The 13,768-nt window shown below is 33.8% G+C and overlaps 1 protein-coding gene across 1 annotated transcript in view; it reads left to right on the top strand.

Moving 5' to 3' along the window:
* The window catches only part of LOC149807626 (uncharacterized), a 247,293-nt gene that overhangs the window by 182,206 nt on the left and 51,319 nt on the right, over positions 1–13,768 (top strand). Inside the window, exons 37-39 of the mRNA XM_089968946.1 lie at positions 447–581; positions 4,222–4,275; positions 11,083–11,154. Coding sequence (XP_089825072.1) covers positions 447–581; positions 4,222–4,275; positions 11,083–11,154 — 261 coding nt within the window. The remainder of the gene's footprint in view (positions 1–446; positions 582–4,221; positions 4,276–11,082; positions 11,155–13,768) is intronic.

Below are 13,768 nucleotides of genomic sequence, written 5' to 3' on the forward strand. Positions count from 1 at the left end.
CTTTAGAAGCTCTGAGCACTTTACAACATTAGACAAAACCTTAAAAAAAGAATAAAAAAGAACATATAATTACAACAAAACAAACACCATGAAATTAGAAAACAGAAAACATGCTAAAGGTAAAGAAATATTATTAGGACTTTACCACCTATTTCCACCAAATAGGTGGAAGTTGTCCTGTAAGAGGCCCAAAGCACTTGCCTTTTTGCTATAATCAACTTTTTAAACCAGTGTGTACTAGGTGAATGATATCAGGCTCACTTGGGACTCTTGTTGTTTGTTTGTTTCTTTCTTTGTTTTCTCCTCTCAACTACATTTAAGCTGGGACAAATGATAGTTCAAAACAAATAAGAAAATTCCTAACTGGTAAATAAATTTGATATGCCTTAATAAATTGATATGCTCATTGTCACTATCAGATTCTAACAGTTTTTATTTAAAAATAGGCTCGCAGAAAAAATGAGGAATTGCAAAAACAGGCTGAAGACAGGAAGAGAGAACAGGAGAGAAAGAAAAAGGAACTTGAAGAAGAAAGGATGAGAGATAAACAAGAAGAACAAATTCAGGAAAGAAAACCACAGGTAATGACTAAATATTGCATAGTTGAAGGTATACTCAGTGTCTACAGACGCTGTTTATTTTGTTTAATTTCTCTATTAAGTTTTTTGTTGTGTTCTTTCTGTTTAATTAGTAGATATGTCTTTGTACAGAACTCCTCACTTTTAAGGACCATCAAGCCTTTCTTATAGGACACCTTTATTAAGCAATCATCTTTCTTAAAAAGTAGTTTTTGAATATCCCTCAAACAGAATATTGAAGAAATGAACCTCTGTTAAACAAGCAACTGTCTTCTAAGACCACTTTCTGCTCATCTCAGAGTGTGCTAGGTTTGACAAATTTGACTGTGCCAGTCTTTGCTTGATTTGCAAGCATCAGTTATATAGATAAAAATGTTCAGGCGAATTGCACTCTCATGGTATGTGCTGATTATCAGTTTTCAGGACTGTAAATTGGTAGTAAATCTGTCAGGACTATATATGGGTAGGAAATCTGTCTAGAATGTATATAGGTAGAAAATCTGACAAGACTATATGGATAGGAAAGCTGTCAAGATTGTATATAGGTAGTCAGTCTGAAAGTACCAGTATTGTATATAGGTAGTCAGTCTGTAAGGATTTTATATAGTTAGTATATCTGTCAAGATTGTATATGGTTAGTATATCTGTCAAGATTGTATATGGTTAGTATATCTGTCAAGATTGTATATGGTTAGTATATCTGTCAAGATTGTATATGGGTAGGAAATCTGACAAGACTAAATGGATAGGAAAGCTGTCAAGATTGTATTTGGGCAGTAAATCTGTCAGGATTATATAGGATAGTATACCTATCAAGATTGTAAATGGGTAGAGAATCTGTGAAGAATGTATATGGGTAGGAAATCTGCTCTCTGTTGATGTTCTGGATAAGGCTTATAATAATGGATGGCAACTCTGGCCCTCTTCCCTTTTACAACTTTATGTTTCTAGCTCAGCAAACCTTTGCAGTCAGGCATAAACAAGTGTATATTGTCCTTCTGCCATTTAATACAGGGCTTATTGTTTCCACTACTTATCAGCCACTGAAGGTTTGCCTTTTGAAACTGTTATGCATTTTTATAATACTGGAAATATACATTTGTACTGAGGTCTGGTTTGTCCTCAATGAAATGACATATTTCTGTCATTAAATTAAGCTGCCATGGTGGCCATCTTGAAAATCTTGTTATTGCTTCTCCAGAATGGATAGTTCTATTGATATTACGAGTACTCATCCATGGGGTCATTCAGTATGGTAATTATATTATAACTTTCCTCCCTCACAGGAAGGTGGGTCATTCAAAATTTTTCTCAACAATTTTGTCCTTACAAAATTAATGACCTTGTGCTTATGATAGTGTATAACTGTCTACCCTGCTTGCATATTCTTAGTTCAAAAACTTTAACGCTGCAGTCCAAATCATGTTTAAACAAATGGCTTGCAAAATATGTGTTGACCCTAATAGCATATAAGAGGACAGAACGAGTCTGTTTGTGAGATTCTGTTATATATATATGTATTTAGAAATGTAAAGCCACTCTTAATTTCTGTACTATAATTCAGTGTGTTTCTTTGTTCTGTGTCTGTGTGGTCCTTAATAAAAAAAAATATACATTAGTGTTCTTCTGCGTGTTGTCTTTTTTGTATGTGGTAAAATGTATTTTATACAGTACTTGCCTTTGTGTAACATGCACCCAATTGAGAAGAGTGTAGACCCAGATTTGCCAGCACTTTGTGTAATTGCAGATCTGGGTCACTGATGTTCCAAGTAGGATATGGGTTGTACATGTTCACAAACAGATATATAAAGCAACAGTCATAATTTATTTCAGGTCTTGGCAACATGAGGGCTCAATTATTTTGAGCAGGTAAATGAAGTTAAATTTCAGAACAATGGTTTGTAGCAGATGATGGCAAATGCAGAAATTTTCTATGAATTGCCCATTTCTGCAAGTCATTGTGGGTAATTTTTGCAAGGTTTTGGATAAAACTGGTTCAGTGTCCTACTTTCTATGGTTTACCCCCAGTATCAATGAACATTTGGCAAATGAAAACTTAATATAAGTCATACCCATAATACCTTGCAGAGAATGACCGAAAACAGCTTGCCAAAATGGTCAAATTTGAACAGGAATTTTCATGTTTGCTGCCACAAGTTGAAAAATTATTTCTCCAGTTGAAATTTATTGTCCAGCTCTAAACAAATGAGCTCTCATGTTGTCAGGTTTGCCACCTCTAATTTAGTGAAGTACTTTTCTAGAAAAATGGAAAGGCATATATATTCAGCCATGTTGAAATCGACTTTGGGATCTTATTTTGCCATCCCTTGGTTCACATTAAAATTGAAAACTGTATTCATTTTGAACTTCCATTTATTAACTTGGCACATGCCTGCCTTTTGCTTGCTTCCAAATAAAGCTAGACTTTTATCAGTTGCATAGAATATTTATCTTAATGGTTGTTTGCAATTTTCATAATGTACTCGTTTGCAGCTTTCATTGGCATATTTGTAGATTATTGATGATATTATTTATCTTAAAGATCAAATTAAGTGCCAGCTTGTAAATTCTCACAGACTTTGTTCATAAATGACAGTTTTGCAAAGACTGTAAGAAATATTTATTATGATTGATGAACATAATCTAGTGCTTGTCATTTCAAAAAGTTGTAAAATTTCAACAAAACTTACTCAGAATTGGGGTAAGCGTTAGACTTTTGATTACTGTTGATACTTGAAATGTTGCAATGGATGCTGGTAGCAGACTGTCCTATCAGTGGTCAATACTTGGCATAGCAGTCTCATTTTATTGTTTCGAAGTATTTAATTTCCTATGTTGCAAAACAGAAATCAAGGTGTTGGAATATCACTACTTTATTTTTTTCTTTAACACATTAACCCCTGCTGACAAGTTTACATGGCAGGAGGTAGTAGCCTACCGTCTAGCACTGTAGTGTCAAGGTCATTTGTGGTACACTAAAGTGGGTGGTATTATAGAAAGGTAGATACATGTAGCTCTACAATGATACCAAATAATCTGGAAGTTCTAGTTGCACTACAAAATACAGAGGGGAAGAACTTCATTTTTTTACCCGATTATTTTCCACCCAAAATTCGCCTGTGGTCAGAAACCGATTTTATGTCCATATTTTAGACTTTTTGGTCTCAGATCTAAGGCAGACCGGTATGAACTGCAAACAGACAGATGAACATTTGCAAAAAGTAGGATAAGATGGGCAATTGGAATAAAGAGTGGTCTTGATACGAAAGTAATGGGTCTATCAAGCACAAAAACAAAAAAACTTTTACCTTTTTGCTCATGCGTGGGCCAAATAGCCAATGAAAAACGATGTTTCTAGCACAACTAGGGCATTAGGTTATTTGAAAATCACCTGGAAGTTGATGTGTTGTGATGTATTCAGAAATAACTTTCAGAATGTGTTCCCTACTTGAATTTCAGGCGAAAATGACAAAAACCTCCAGGGGTTAATGTGTTAAATAAAATGTTTTTAAAAATTGTCAGTTACTTATAAGCCAGTCCGATTTCAGAAAGTTGGAACTGATGTTCAAATATTGTAGTTAGGCTTTCATGATATATGTAAGGCACATCTGTGTAGCTATTTTAGACTTGATTGCTTAATTAGCAGGCCCCAATGCAGGAAAGAGCTCGATCCCCAGTTGTAGCAGCTCGAGTACAGGTAGTGAGAAGCTTATTATTAACCAGAATTTGTGAGTGTTAATAGTCATCAGCATGAACCAGTCATTGAGTGGTGATAGTCAGTTGCATACATCAGTGACTGAACAAGAGAGACTCAAATACAGTGGAAACCATTTATAATATTGTATTTCAATAATTCTTTTAGTTAGCAGGTACTAAGTCCCATTGATAAAATAATATAACATATTGACCCGTATGTCTCTGACCAAACTGGGAAAAGTATGATTTCCCAGTAAATCAGGGTCAATGCTGTTTATTTGGAATTGTAAGTAAAATGAACAGCATAAACCCAGATCTATCAGAACTTTACATCTTGGCATATCCAGCAATCCATTTAATGCATCCACTATGCACAGGTTAATATTGTATGTTTTGGGTTGTTTTTTTTTCCGATTCTAAAAATATTCTGCTTTAATATAAGTTTCACTGGTCCCATTAATTGATTATTAATGAATTCCACTGTGTACAGTAATTTGCAACTTGCCCATAATGTGGCATTATTATCTTCCTGTAAATGCAATAATTATATTGTGTCCAGGATGATGTATCATGCATACGTGCATTATCATTGTGCAGCAATCAGCCATAATAATTTTATCTTCAACAACTTTAGCAGTCAAAGTGGCAATTTTTACAGTTGATCTTACCTCAAATGATTTTCATTTTCTGCTGAAGGTGTCTTGCATGATTAAATGTAGCCTTTAGTTTTAAGACTGAAAATATTTTTATGGGCACTGAAATTAAAGTGACAGATGAGGTTTGTGATAAGAAAAGCTGCAAAATTTTCATCATAAAATAATGGCACTTCCTATTATACAACTGCTTCCAGTGTTTCATTGGCATACATCATTTCAGACACCATTCACCTTAATTGGCATCCTTATATATTGAAATAAAGAATATGAGAAAGGCTTACCAGTAAGCTATATTTTGAAGAAACGTATTTGAAAACTGATTTTTCAGTTGGATAAAATGTCGATATTGTCTGAAATAGACCATACAATCTCTATCATAGTGTGGTTTGATTCAGAGTGGGTGGGGAGGTAAATGATTTAAATAATTTAAGCACAGGAACTGTTCACTTGCTATCTTACATAAAACCACAATGAAAGATTAAGAGTGAGTTGCAAATTGTTGTATTTTTGCAGCTTCTCACAACTTAATTGTAGGGAACCCCACTATAACACAATTGTCAGGGTCAACAGAGTGCAAAACTGCAGGCTTTGTTGCTGTTGTTGTTGTAGGGTTTAATGCCATTTTTCAGCACAAGATAAGCTTTGATGATGTAGTTACATATTAAATGAAACAGAGTAATAGTGATTGCATATTTAATGTTCTGCAGACAACCATGCATTGGTACATATATGTGTAAGAAGGTTGGCAGTAGCATGAATCTCATTGCCTCAGGAGCACCATGACACCATTAATAACACCATTAAAAATGTGCACATAAATTAGTTTTTAATCATCCCAGAATGGATCTTGATGTGTCTGAATTCAGTACCAAATGTTAAAGAGAAACACAAAAAATAATTAATAGTTTTATTATTTGTGGTCAATACAAGTAGATGAAAAATTATGTTTTTTTTAAGAGCTGATGTCATTGAGTAACACCAAGCTAAAAATAAAGTGCATTGACTGGTTAGTTGCTCAGTTTTTAATGTCACTTTCAACACTTATTTGGGCTATATCATGCCAGGGAAAGGGAACTGTGTCTTTCCTTATAGGGCATGAAGAGGCAGCTAGCCTGGGTTGGCTTGATGAGTATCAAACTTGCAACCCTTGGATTACACATTCAGCACTGCCAACTGAGCTAGCACAGTTCCTTTGCAGTGAATTCTTATTGACATGTTTGAAATTAATATTCACAAATGATCACTTTTAAGATCTTTTTTAATGTAAAGAAAGTCAAAGTGCTTAAACAAAATGTCAGTACTGTAATACAACACATCTCACCAGATTAAAAAATCAGACTCTAATTGGCAATCACACTTTGTAATAATTCAGAAATTAGTTGAGCAAAATTGGTGAAGACAGTGTAAAAACATAGGAGCCATGTCACAACTGTATTATATCCAAATTCATGTTATAATGAAATGTGTTATAGTGGGGTTACATGTTGTTAGATTTATAAGGAAATGGTTTATCACATGTGAGGAATTTAATCTGTTACCTTATTTACATACTTCTTTGTTTTTGATGTGATGTTTGAAAGATTATTCTAACTGGGCAGGCTTTTCGCTAAATGCACACTATTTCTTCACTACCTAACACTGAAATTAACACTGCCTGAAGTCAAGGAGAATCTTTGATTGTATGCAATTACAATAGACTCTAAAAAATACATTTCATTTTCAAGTACTTCAAGTACATATTTTCTCTCCATCTTTTTGCTTACCTGGGTAGAAGAAAAAATTTGTACATATACGAGTTCTGTGTTAGTTACCTGTATAGTCCATGAAAATGTTTTATGCATATGCATTATTACCATAACTGTCTACATACTGGTATATGATAAATACCTAGTTGAAAATACTCTTGACCCAGATCTAATATCACATTTGATACAGGCAGATTATGGTTTTGAGCTGTATACTTGAAGTCATAAGTAAAACGAATGCTTTAGACCCAGATCTACTGATCATAGTATGCAGGCTGATCAGCCTATGTCTTTCACTTAAAATCATAAGTAAAATCAATACTGTGACCCAGATCATCTGTCACCTATTATGCAGGCTGATCAGCCTTTGTCTTTCACTTAAAATCATAAGTAAAATCAATACTGTGACCCAGATCATCTGTCACCTATTATGCAGGAAGATCAGCCTATGTCTTTCACTTAAAATCATAAGTAAAATCAATACTGTGACCCAGATCATCTGTCACCTATTATGCAGGCAGATCAGCCTATTTCGTTCACTTAAAATCATAAGTAAAATCAATACTGTGACCAGATCATCTGTCACCTATTATGCAGGCAGATCAGCCTATGTCGTTCACCTAAAATCGTAAGTAAAATCAATACTGTGACCCAGATCATCTGTCACCTAGTATGCAGGCAGATCAGAGTCTAAGCTGTTCACTTAAAATCATAAGTAAAAAAGTGAGAACTGTAGACCCAGATGTGCTGTCACTTAAGCTGTTCACTTAAAATCATAAGTAAAATTAACAGTGTGACCCATATATGTTGTCATGTAGTATGCAGGCAGATAAGAATCTAAGCTGCTCACTTTAAGATTAACACTGTTCACCAATATCATATGTCACATGGTATGCAGGCAGATTAGGGTCTTAGCTGTTCACTTAAAATCATAAGTAAAATGAACACTGTGACCCAGATCATATGTCACATGGTATGCAGGCAGATTAGAGTCTTAGCTGTTCACTTAAAATCATAAGTAAAATAAACACCGTGACCTAATCTACTGTCACATATTCACTCTCATCACAGTAGCCCCTATCTGCCTGACCTCTGCAACTGGTCATCAACTACAGTTAACTTTAATTGTAAACTAGATGAAGTTCCTTTCAGAATACTGTTCAGTTTGACAGTATTCTTTGAAATATATTGGATTCATCAAAACTTACAGCAGAGATACCACTTACTTTCAGCAGTTTGACTTGCTTGGATTATAAAGCATTTTATTTAATGACCATGAAAGTCATTTTGGCAACAACGAGTAACTTGCGGGGGTGGGGGGGTGGGGCACATAATGCACCTAAAAAGTAACCAGTGGCAGAGCTTAAGGGAAAGGAACCAACCCAGGTGTCTGTAAGTTGAATGTCACTTTGTGCAGTCTGAACAGGGTCTTAAATGTACACTTGAAATCATTAGTAGAATGAACATTTTAGACCCAGATCTGCTGGTGCTTTAGGAGATGGCAGATATGGGTCAAAAGAATTATTCATTTGTGTTAGCCTAATTCAGGGGCAGATATTGTACTTGTAATATCACACTGTCAGCTTCTAATAATGCAGTCTTTTGTTCTGTGTGCGTATTCTGGATTTTTTGTGTGCTATTTTTGTGCTGTGTTAATATTTACTCAGATTCCAGTGAATTTATAAGAAAAACCCTGATCTGATTAATTTCTCTCTTTTTTGTTTATAAACAGGTATTTCTATACTCTAGTTTAATTGATTGGGATAGAAGTGCATGAATACATTGTATATTCACCCAATTTACATTTTGAAATAATTCACTGTATTTTTGGAACCAAATGGCAGAGAACCATATTTCATGGAATGCTGTGTTTGACACGTATTAGACATATTCATTCCTTTTCATTAAATGTCAAAACCAAATTGGTTAAACAGATTTTAATAGTTCTACATCAATCTTAGACCACGTTTCACTCAAATTATTCTTTTCCTCAAATTGAGTGTTACATTATCCTCCTCAAATTGAGTGTTACATTATCCTCCTCAAATTGAGTGTTACATTATCCTCCTCAAATTGAGTGTTACATTATTCTCATCAAATTGAGTATTACATTATCCTCCTCAAATTGAGTGTTACATTATCCTCCTCAAATCGAGTGTTACATTATCCTCCTCAAATTGAGTGTTACATTATCCTCCTCAAATTGAGTGTTACATTATTCTCATCAAATTGAGTATTACATTATCCTCCTCAAATTGAGTGTTACATTATCCTCCTCAAATCGAGTGTTACATTATCCTCCTCAAATTGAGTGTTACATTATCCTCCTCAAATTGAGTGTTACATTATTCTCCTCAAATTGAGTGTTACATTATCCTCATGCTACTTATGATCAGTAGGTTGTGAGGGAGAAAAGGACACAAAATAACTTTTTATTTGTAAAATTTATAAGACTTGAGTAAATTTACAGAGTTTATTCTGAGATAAGTCGACTCTTTTAAGGAAAACTCATGATTTTAAGAATGAATTTTAATTCCTGATATCCGTTGACTATTCTTTAAAAACAAAAACTATTATCAGCCTAGCAATAAGAAGGGTATTTAGAAATTTTAATTTCAGGTACCAATTTTGAAATGTTTATTGAAGCTTAAGGCAGATGATGTATAATGTGCTGGCTAATTAGGGTCTCTATTGTTTATTCTACTGATTACTCCTAATGAGCTGCATCGACCCAGATCTGCTGCTGCATTATGTGACAGAGGATCTGGGTCTGTGCAATTTGCAGTTGGACTTTACTTATAAGTAAGTATATATGGTACCTGAAAGTCCAAACTATTTACACCAAATTTACATTGGAAAATAGTAAAGTTGAAAAAAGTGTAGTTTTAATGACAGTTGATTTGGGGAAAGAAAAAGCCTGTAAAGAATAGTTTGAATATGAGACACTTGTTTTCTCATTTTAGTAATTGAATTTTGAATACAGCTTTGATTTTGAAAGCAAAAAAAAAAAACGTGACTTTAAATAAGTTAAATCATAATGGGTCCACCAGGATCATTTGAAAGTGAAATCGTAACACACTTTTAATATGAAACCATATGAAATTTGTACACTTGCATGATTAGACCAAATGCCAAAAAATATGTGTTGTTCTGGTTTATATTGAAAAAAAAGATAGGTAGGTCAGTACAAATTTGTTGTTGTTGGTCTGTACAGATTTAAATGAAGTATAAACTAGAAAATAAGCATCACTCACATCCTGAATTTAACTTTGCATGTAGTTAATGTTAATTTTTTTTCTCCCAATGATTTTTCTTTTTAATTTTTTCTTCAATTAACCAGAACCACACATATTTATTTATTTGGCATTATGTACCTTTTATAAATCTTCACTGAGAGTCACTGCAGATTTTATTTAAGTAATTACTGTTCAGATAATGGGCAATTGTATTTCAGGAGCCATTTGTTTACTTCCCACCTGAGACAACTAATTACTATGTAATGCAGGTAAACTGTATCATTACAGCTATTATAGAGTTTTCTTTTTCCTCTTCTGGAGAAAATACAGTCAGTTATGATAATTTCATACTAAATATAGTAAAGCCTTTTTAATCTGGACTTTCCATTTATCTAAATCTGTCAATTATCCAACTAACAGTTATGAGGACAGACTTTTTAAAACCATTCTTTAAAGATATTTGCCAATTTGAAGACCTCCTTAAGGGCCCACATTCAGAACCAGTCATTCATAAGTAAAGGGTAGATGACACATGCTACATATAAATTATGATTTAATGAATAGGTGAAACTTTGTTACTTTACCATATCAAATGAGAAGTACTGCTAATATGAAAACACTCAGTCTCATGGTGTACTTAAGAAAATTGGCTACATATCCTGTCTTATGCCAATTAACATTGACAGGTGGTCATTTAGGTGTTAAGCATCAATTATTGATCACCATGTCAGGTAGCAGCCAGTCAGGTCACAATAAAGAGCAAGTTTTATCAATGACAGCCAGGTTGAGACTAAAGGAATGGGATAATCCACACACGTCTATAGTGGAGCCTTGACCTCCACCATGAATCTATAAAAAGAGCATTGGAAAGAGTAACCAGTTTAAAAGGATTTTGCTATATTCCATGCTTTCTATCTAACATTCCTACAATATTTCAGTATATATAATAGTTTAAGTTTTAGTCTGCACAACTAAACCTCTTGTTCCTTGATCAGAGATATGTTTTTAATGATTTGTCACAAAAATTCTATTGATGGCTTTTATTTCACAGCATATTGAAATATATAGATTTTGCCTTTACTTGAGTTGCTCCAGCAAATACAAGATAACCATGAATAGCTGATTCATACTATTTGCACAGTTCTCACCATATGCACTCTGAATTATACAGCAACCAGAAGAGAGACGCGTCTCCTCACCACCACTGCCAGCCCAAAGAACACAAGATAATTTAGAAAATCAGGTAGTATTCAGCACGCACTCTGGTTGTGGAATTTCTTCCTGTCAGCTTGATGTTCGTTCCCCATTCAACTCATTCTTTGTGACATTCTTTTATTTTTCTATCTTGTTTAGTGTGCTCCATTTCCAGTGGTCATAGACTGGAAGATCTTCTGGGCTGGCCTGTTGTCAGTCATACTTCATCTGTCCTTTTATTAGCACAAGTTTGTTATTGCTGCTTCTCTTATACTGTTTATGAGTGCCATGAAAACTGATACACTATACACACATTCATCTGAAGGTCTAGTTGATATTAAATTAAACTGGTGCTGCCTTGAAATCCAATATGGCAAGCTCATGGGTCATCTAAAACATCTTGTTATTGCTAGTTCTCCTGATCATATCATCGTGAGGTTTTCACTGAAATACTTCCAATGATATCTAATTTGTCCAAAGTGACAATTTTTCCAATTCTTATATGAGCATTCTTCATTAAAATCTTGTTATTGTTATACCTGAGTAGAAAACAAAACAGCTATTGGGTTTTGATTAGCAGGCTTCTTAATAAGTCTAATTGGTTCTAAAGAAAATGGTGCCTATCTGATCTCCAATATGGCTACCATGGTGGCCATTTTGAAAATCTGATCAGCACTACTTCCGAATGGACAATCATATTGTCATAATATTTTCACCAAATGACTTACAGTGTATAGTTGGTAATAAATGAAAATGATTCAGATTTGACAGGGTGGCCTTGTTGAAAGTCTTATATAGCTTGTTCCCTTAAATTAAAACTATACATAGTTTTCATCATTTTGACATAATACCAAACAAATGATATTTGTATTCTTGTCCCAATGTCAAAGTTAAGACTTTTAATCATGTTATACATGCTTTGGTCTTCATAAATCAAATACCATGGGGTAATTAGATAATAAAATGATTTTGGTAACACCTCAACTTTATTCAATAGATCATGCACCTTCCTGAAGTTGACTGACAGTACAACTTGATCAGAACAAACATTATTTTCACAAACAAAAGGCAAGTGCATTGGTGCACAAGCAATACATACATGTGCAATGGAACAGTGGTCATCTACCAGGAAAGTGTATCTGATAATAATGGGGGAGGGGGTTACTCACTTACTTGACAGTATGCTAAATTTTCTTGTTATAAATGCTACTTATTGATTCTAATTATGCATTATGATCAAGTCACAGAAAGGATTAGCATTAGTTTTTGCCTCACCACACTTGTGCATGTACCGGTACTGTACATTGCTTTCCATTTAAGATTTTGGGGAAAACTATCTATTGATAATCTTCTCATCTTTACAGTAGGCTATAGTTTTGAATATTCAGTAGCAAACAATGAAGAAGAACTGAAATTCTATCACTTTTTAGCAAAAGTATTGAAATCAGTCAATGCAAGGTGTGTCTAATATGGCATCAAAACTAAGTTAAAGGTTCAGGTTTAGTCATGCCATGAATGTTCTTTATGCTCCTTGTACAAATGACATGAATGTTCTTTATGATTTCTGTACAAATGCCATGAATGTTCTTTACGCTCCTTGTACAGATGCCATAAATGTTCTTTATGCTCCTTGTACAAATGACATGAATGTTCTTTATGCTCCTTGTACAAATGACATGAATGTTTGTTATGCTCCTCGTACAAATGCTATGAATGTTTTTTATGCTCCTTGTACAAATGACATGAATGTTCTTTATGATTTCTGTACAAATGCCATGAATGTTCTTTACGCTCCTTGTACAGATGCCATAAATGTTCTTTATGCTCCTTGTACAAATGACATGAATGTTCTTTATGCTCCTCGTACAAATGCTATGAATGTTCTTTATGCTCCTTGTACAAATGACATGAATGTTTGTTATGCTCCTCGTACAAATGCTATGAATGTTCTTTATGCTCCTTGTACATGTCATCAATTTTCTTTATGCTTCCTGTACATATGTCATCAGTTTTCTTTTAGGCTTCCTGTACATGTGTCATCAATTTTCTTTATGCTCCCTGTACATATGTCATCAATTTTCTTTATGCTTCCTGTACATATGTCATCAGTTTTCTTTTAGGCTTCCTGTACATGTGTCATCAATTTTCTTTATGCTCCCTGTACATATGTCATCAATTTTCTTTATGCTCCCTGTACATATGTCATCAATTTTCTTTTATGCTCCCTGTACATATGTCATCAGTTTTCTTTTAGGGTCCCTGTACATATGTCATCAATTTTCTTTATGCTTCCTGTACATATGTCATCAGTTTTCTTTTATGCTCCCTGTACATATGTCATCAGTTTTCTTTTAGGGTCCCTGTACATATGTCATCAATTTTCTTTATGCTTCCTGTACATATGTCGTTAATTTTCTTTGTTTCCTGTACATATGTCATCAATTTTCTTTATGCTCAGCATAACTTTTGAAGTCCCTCATGACTTAAAACAGCATTGGTATGGTTGTTAATATTAAAATTACCCAGGCCATATTTAGTAATAAATGACAGAGTTATGACCCCTGTTTGATTTAGAAATGTTCTGTTGCATCATTATGTTCTTTGTTTATATATATATATATATATATATATATATATATATATATATATATATATATATATAT

Source organism: Sinohyriopsis cumingii, chromosome 1 (assembly GCF_028554795.1).
Source record: "Sinohyriopsis cumingii isolate HCF-2022 chromosome 1, ASM2855479v2, whole genome shotgun sequence".
Lineage (NCBI taxonomy): Eukaryota > Metazoa > Mollusca > Bivalvia > Unionida > Unionidae > Sinohyriopsis > Sinohyriopsis cumingii.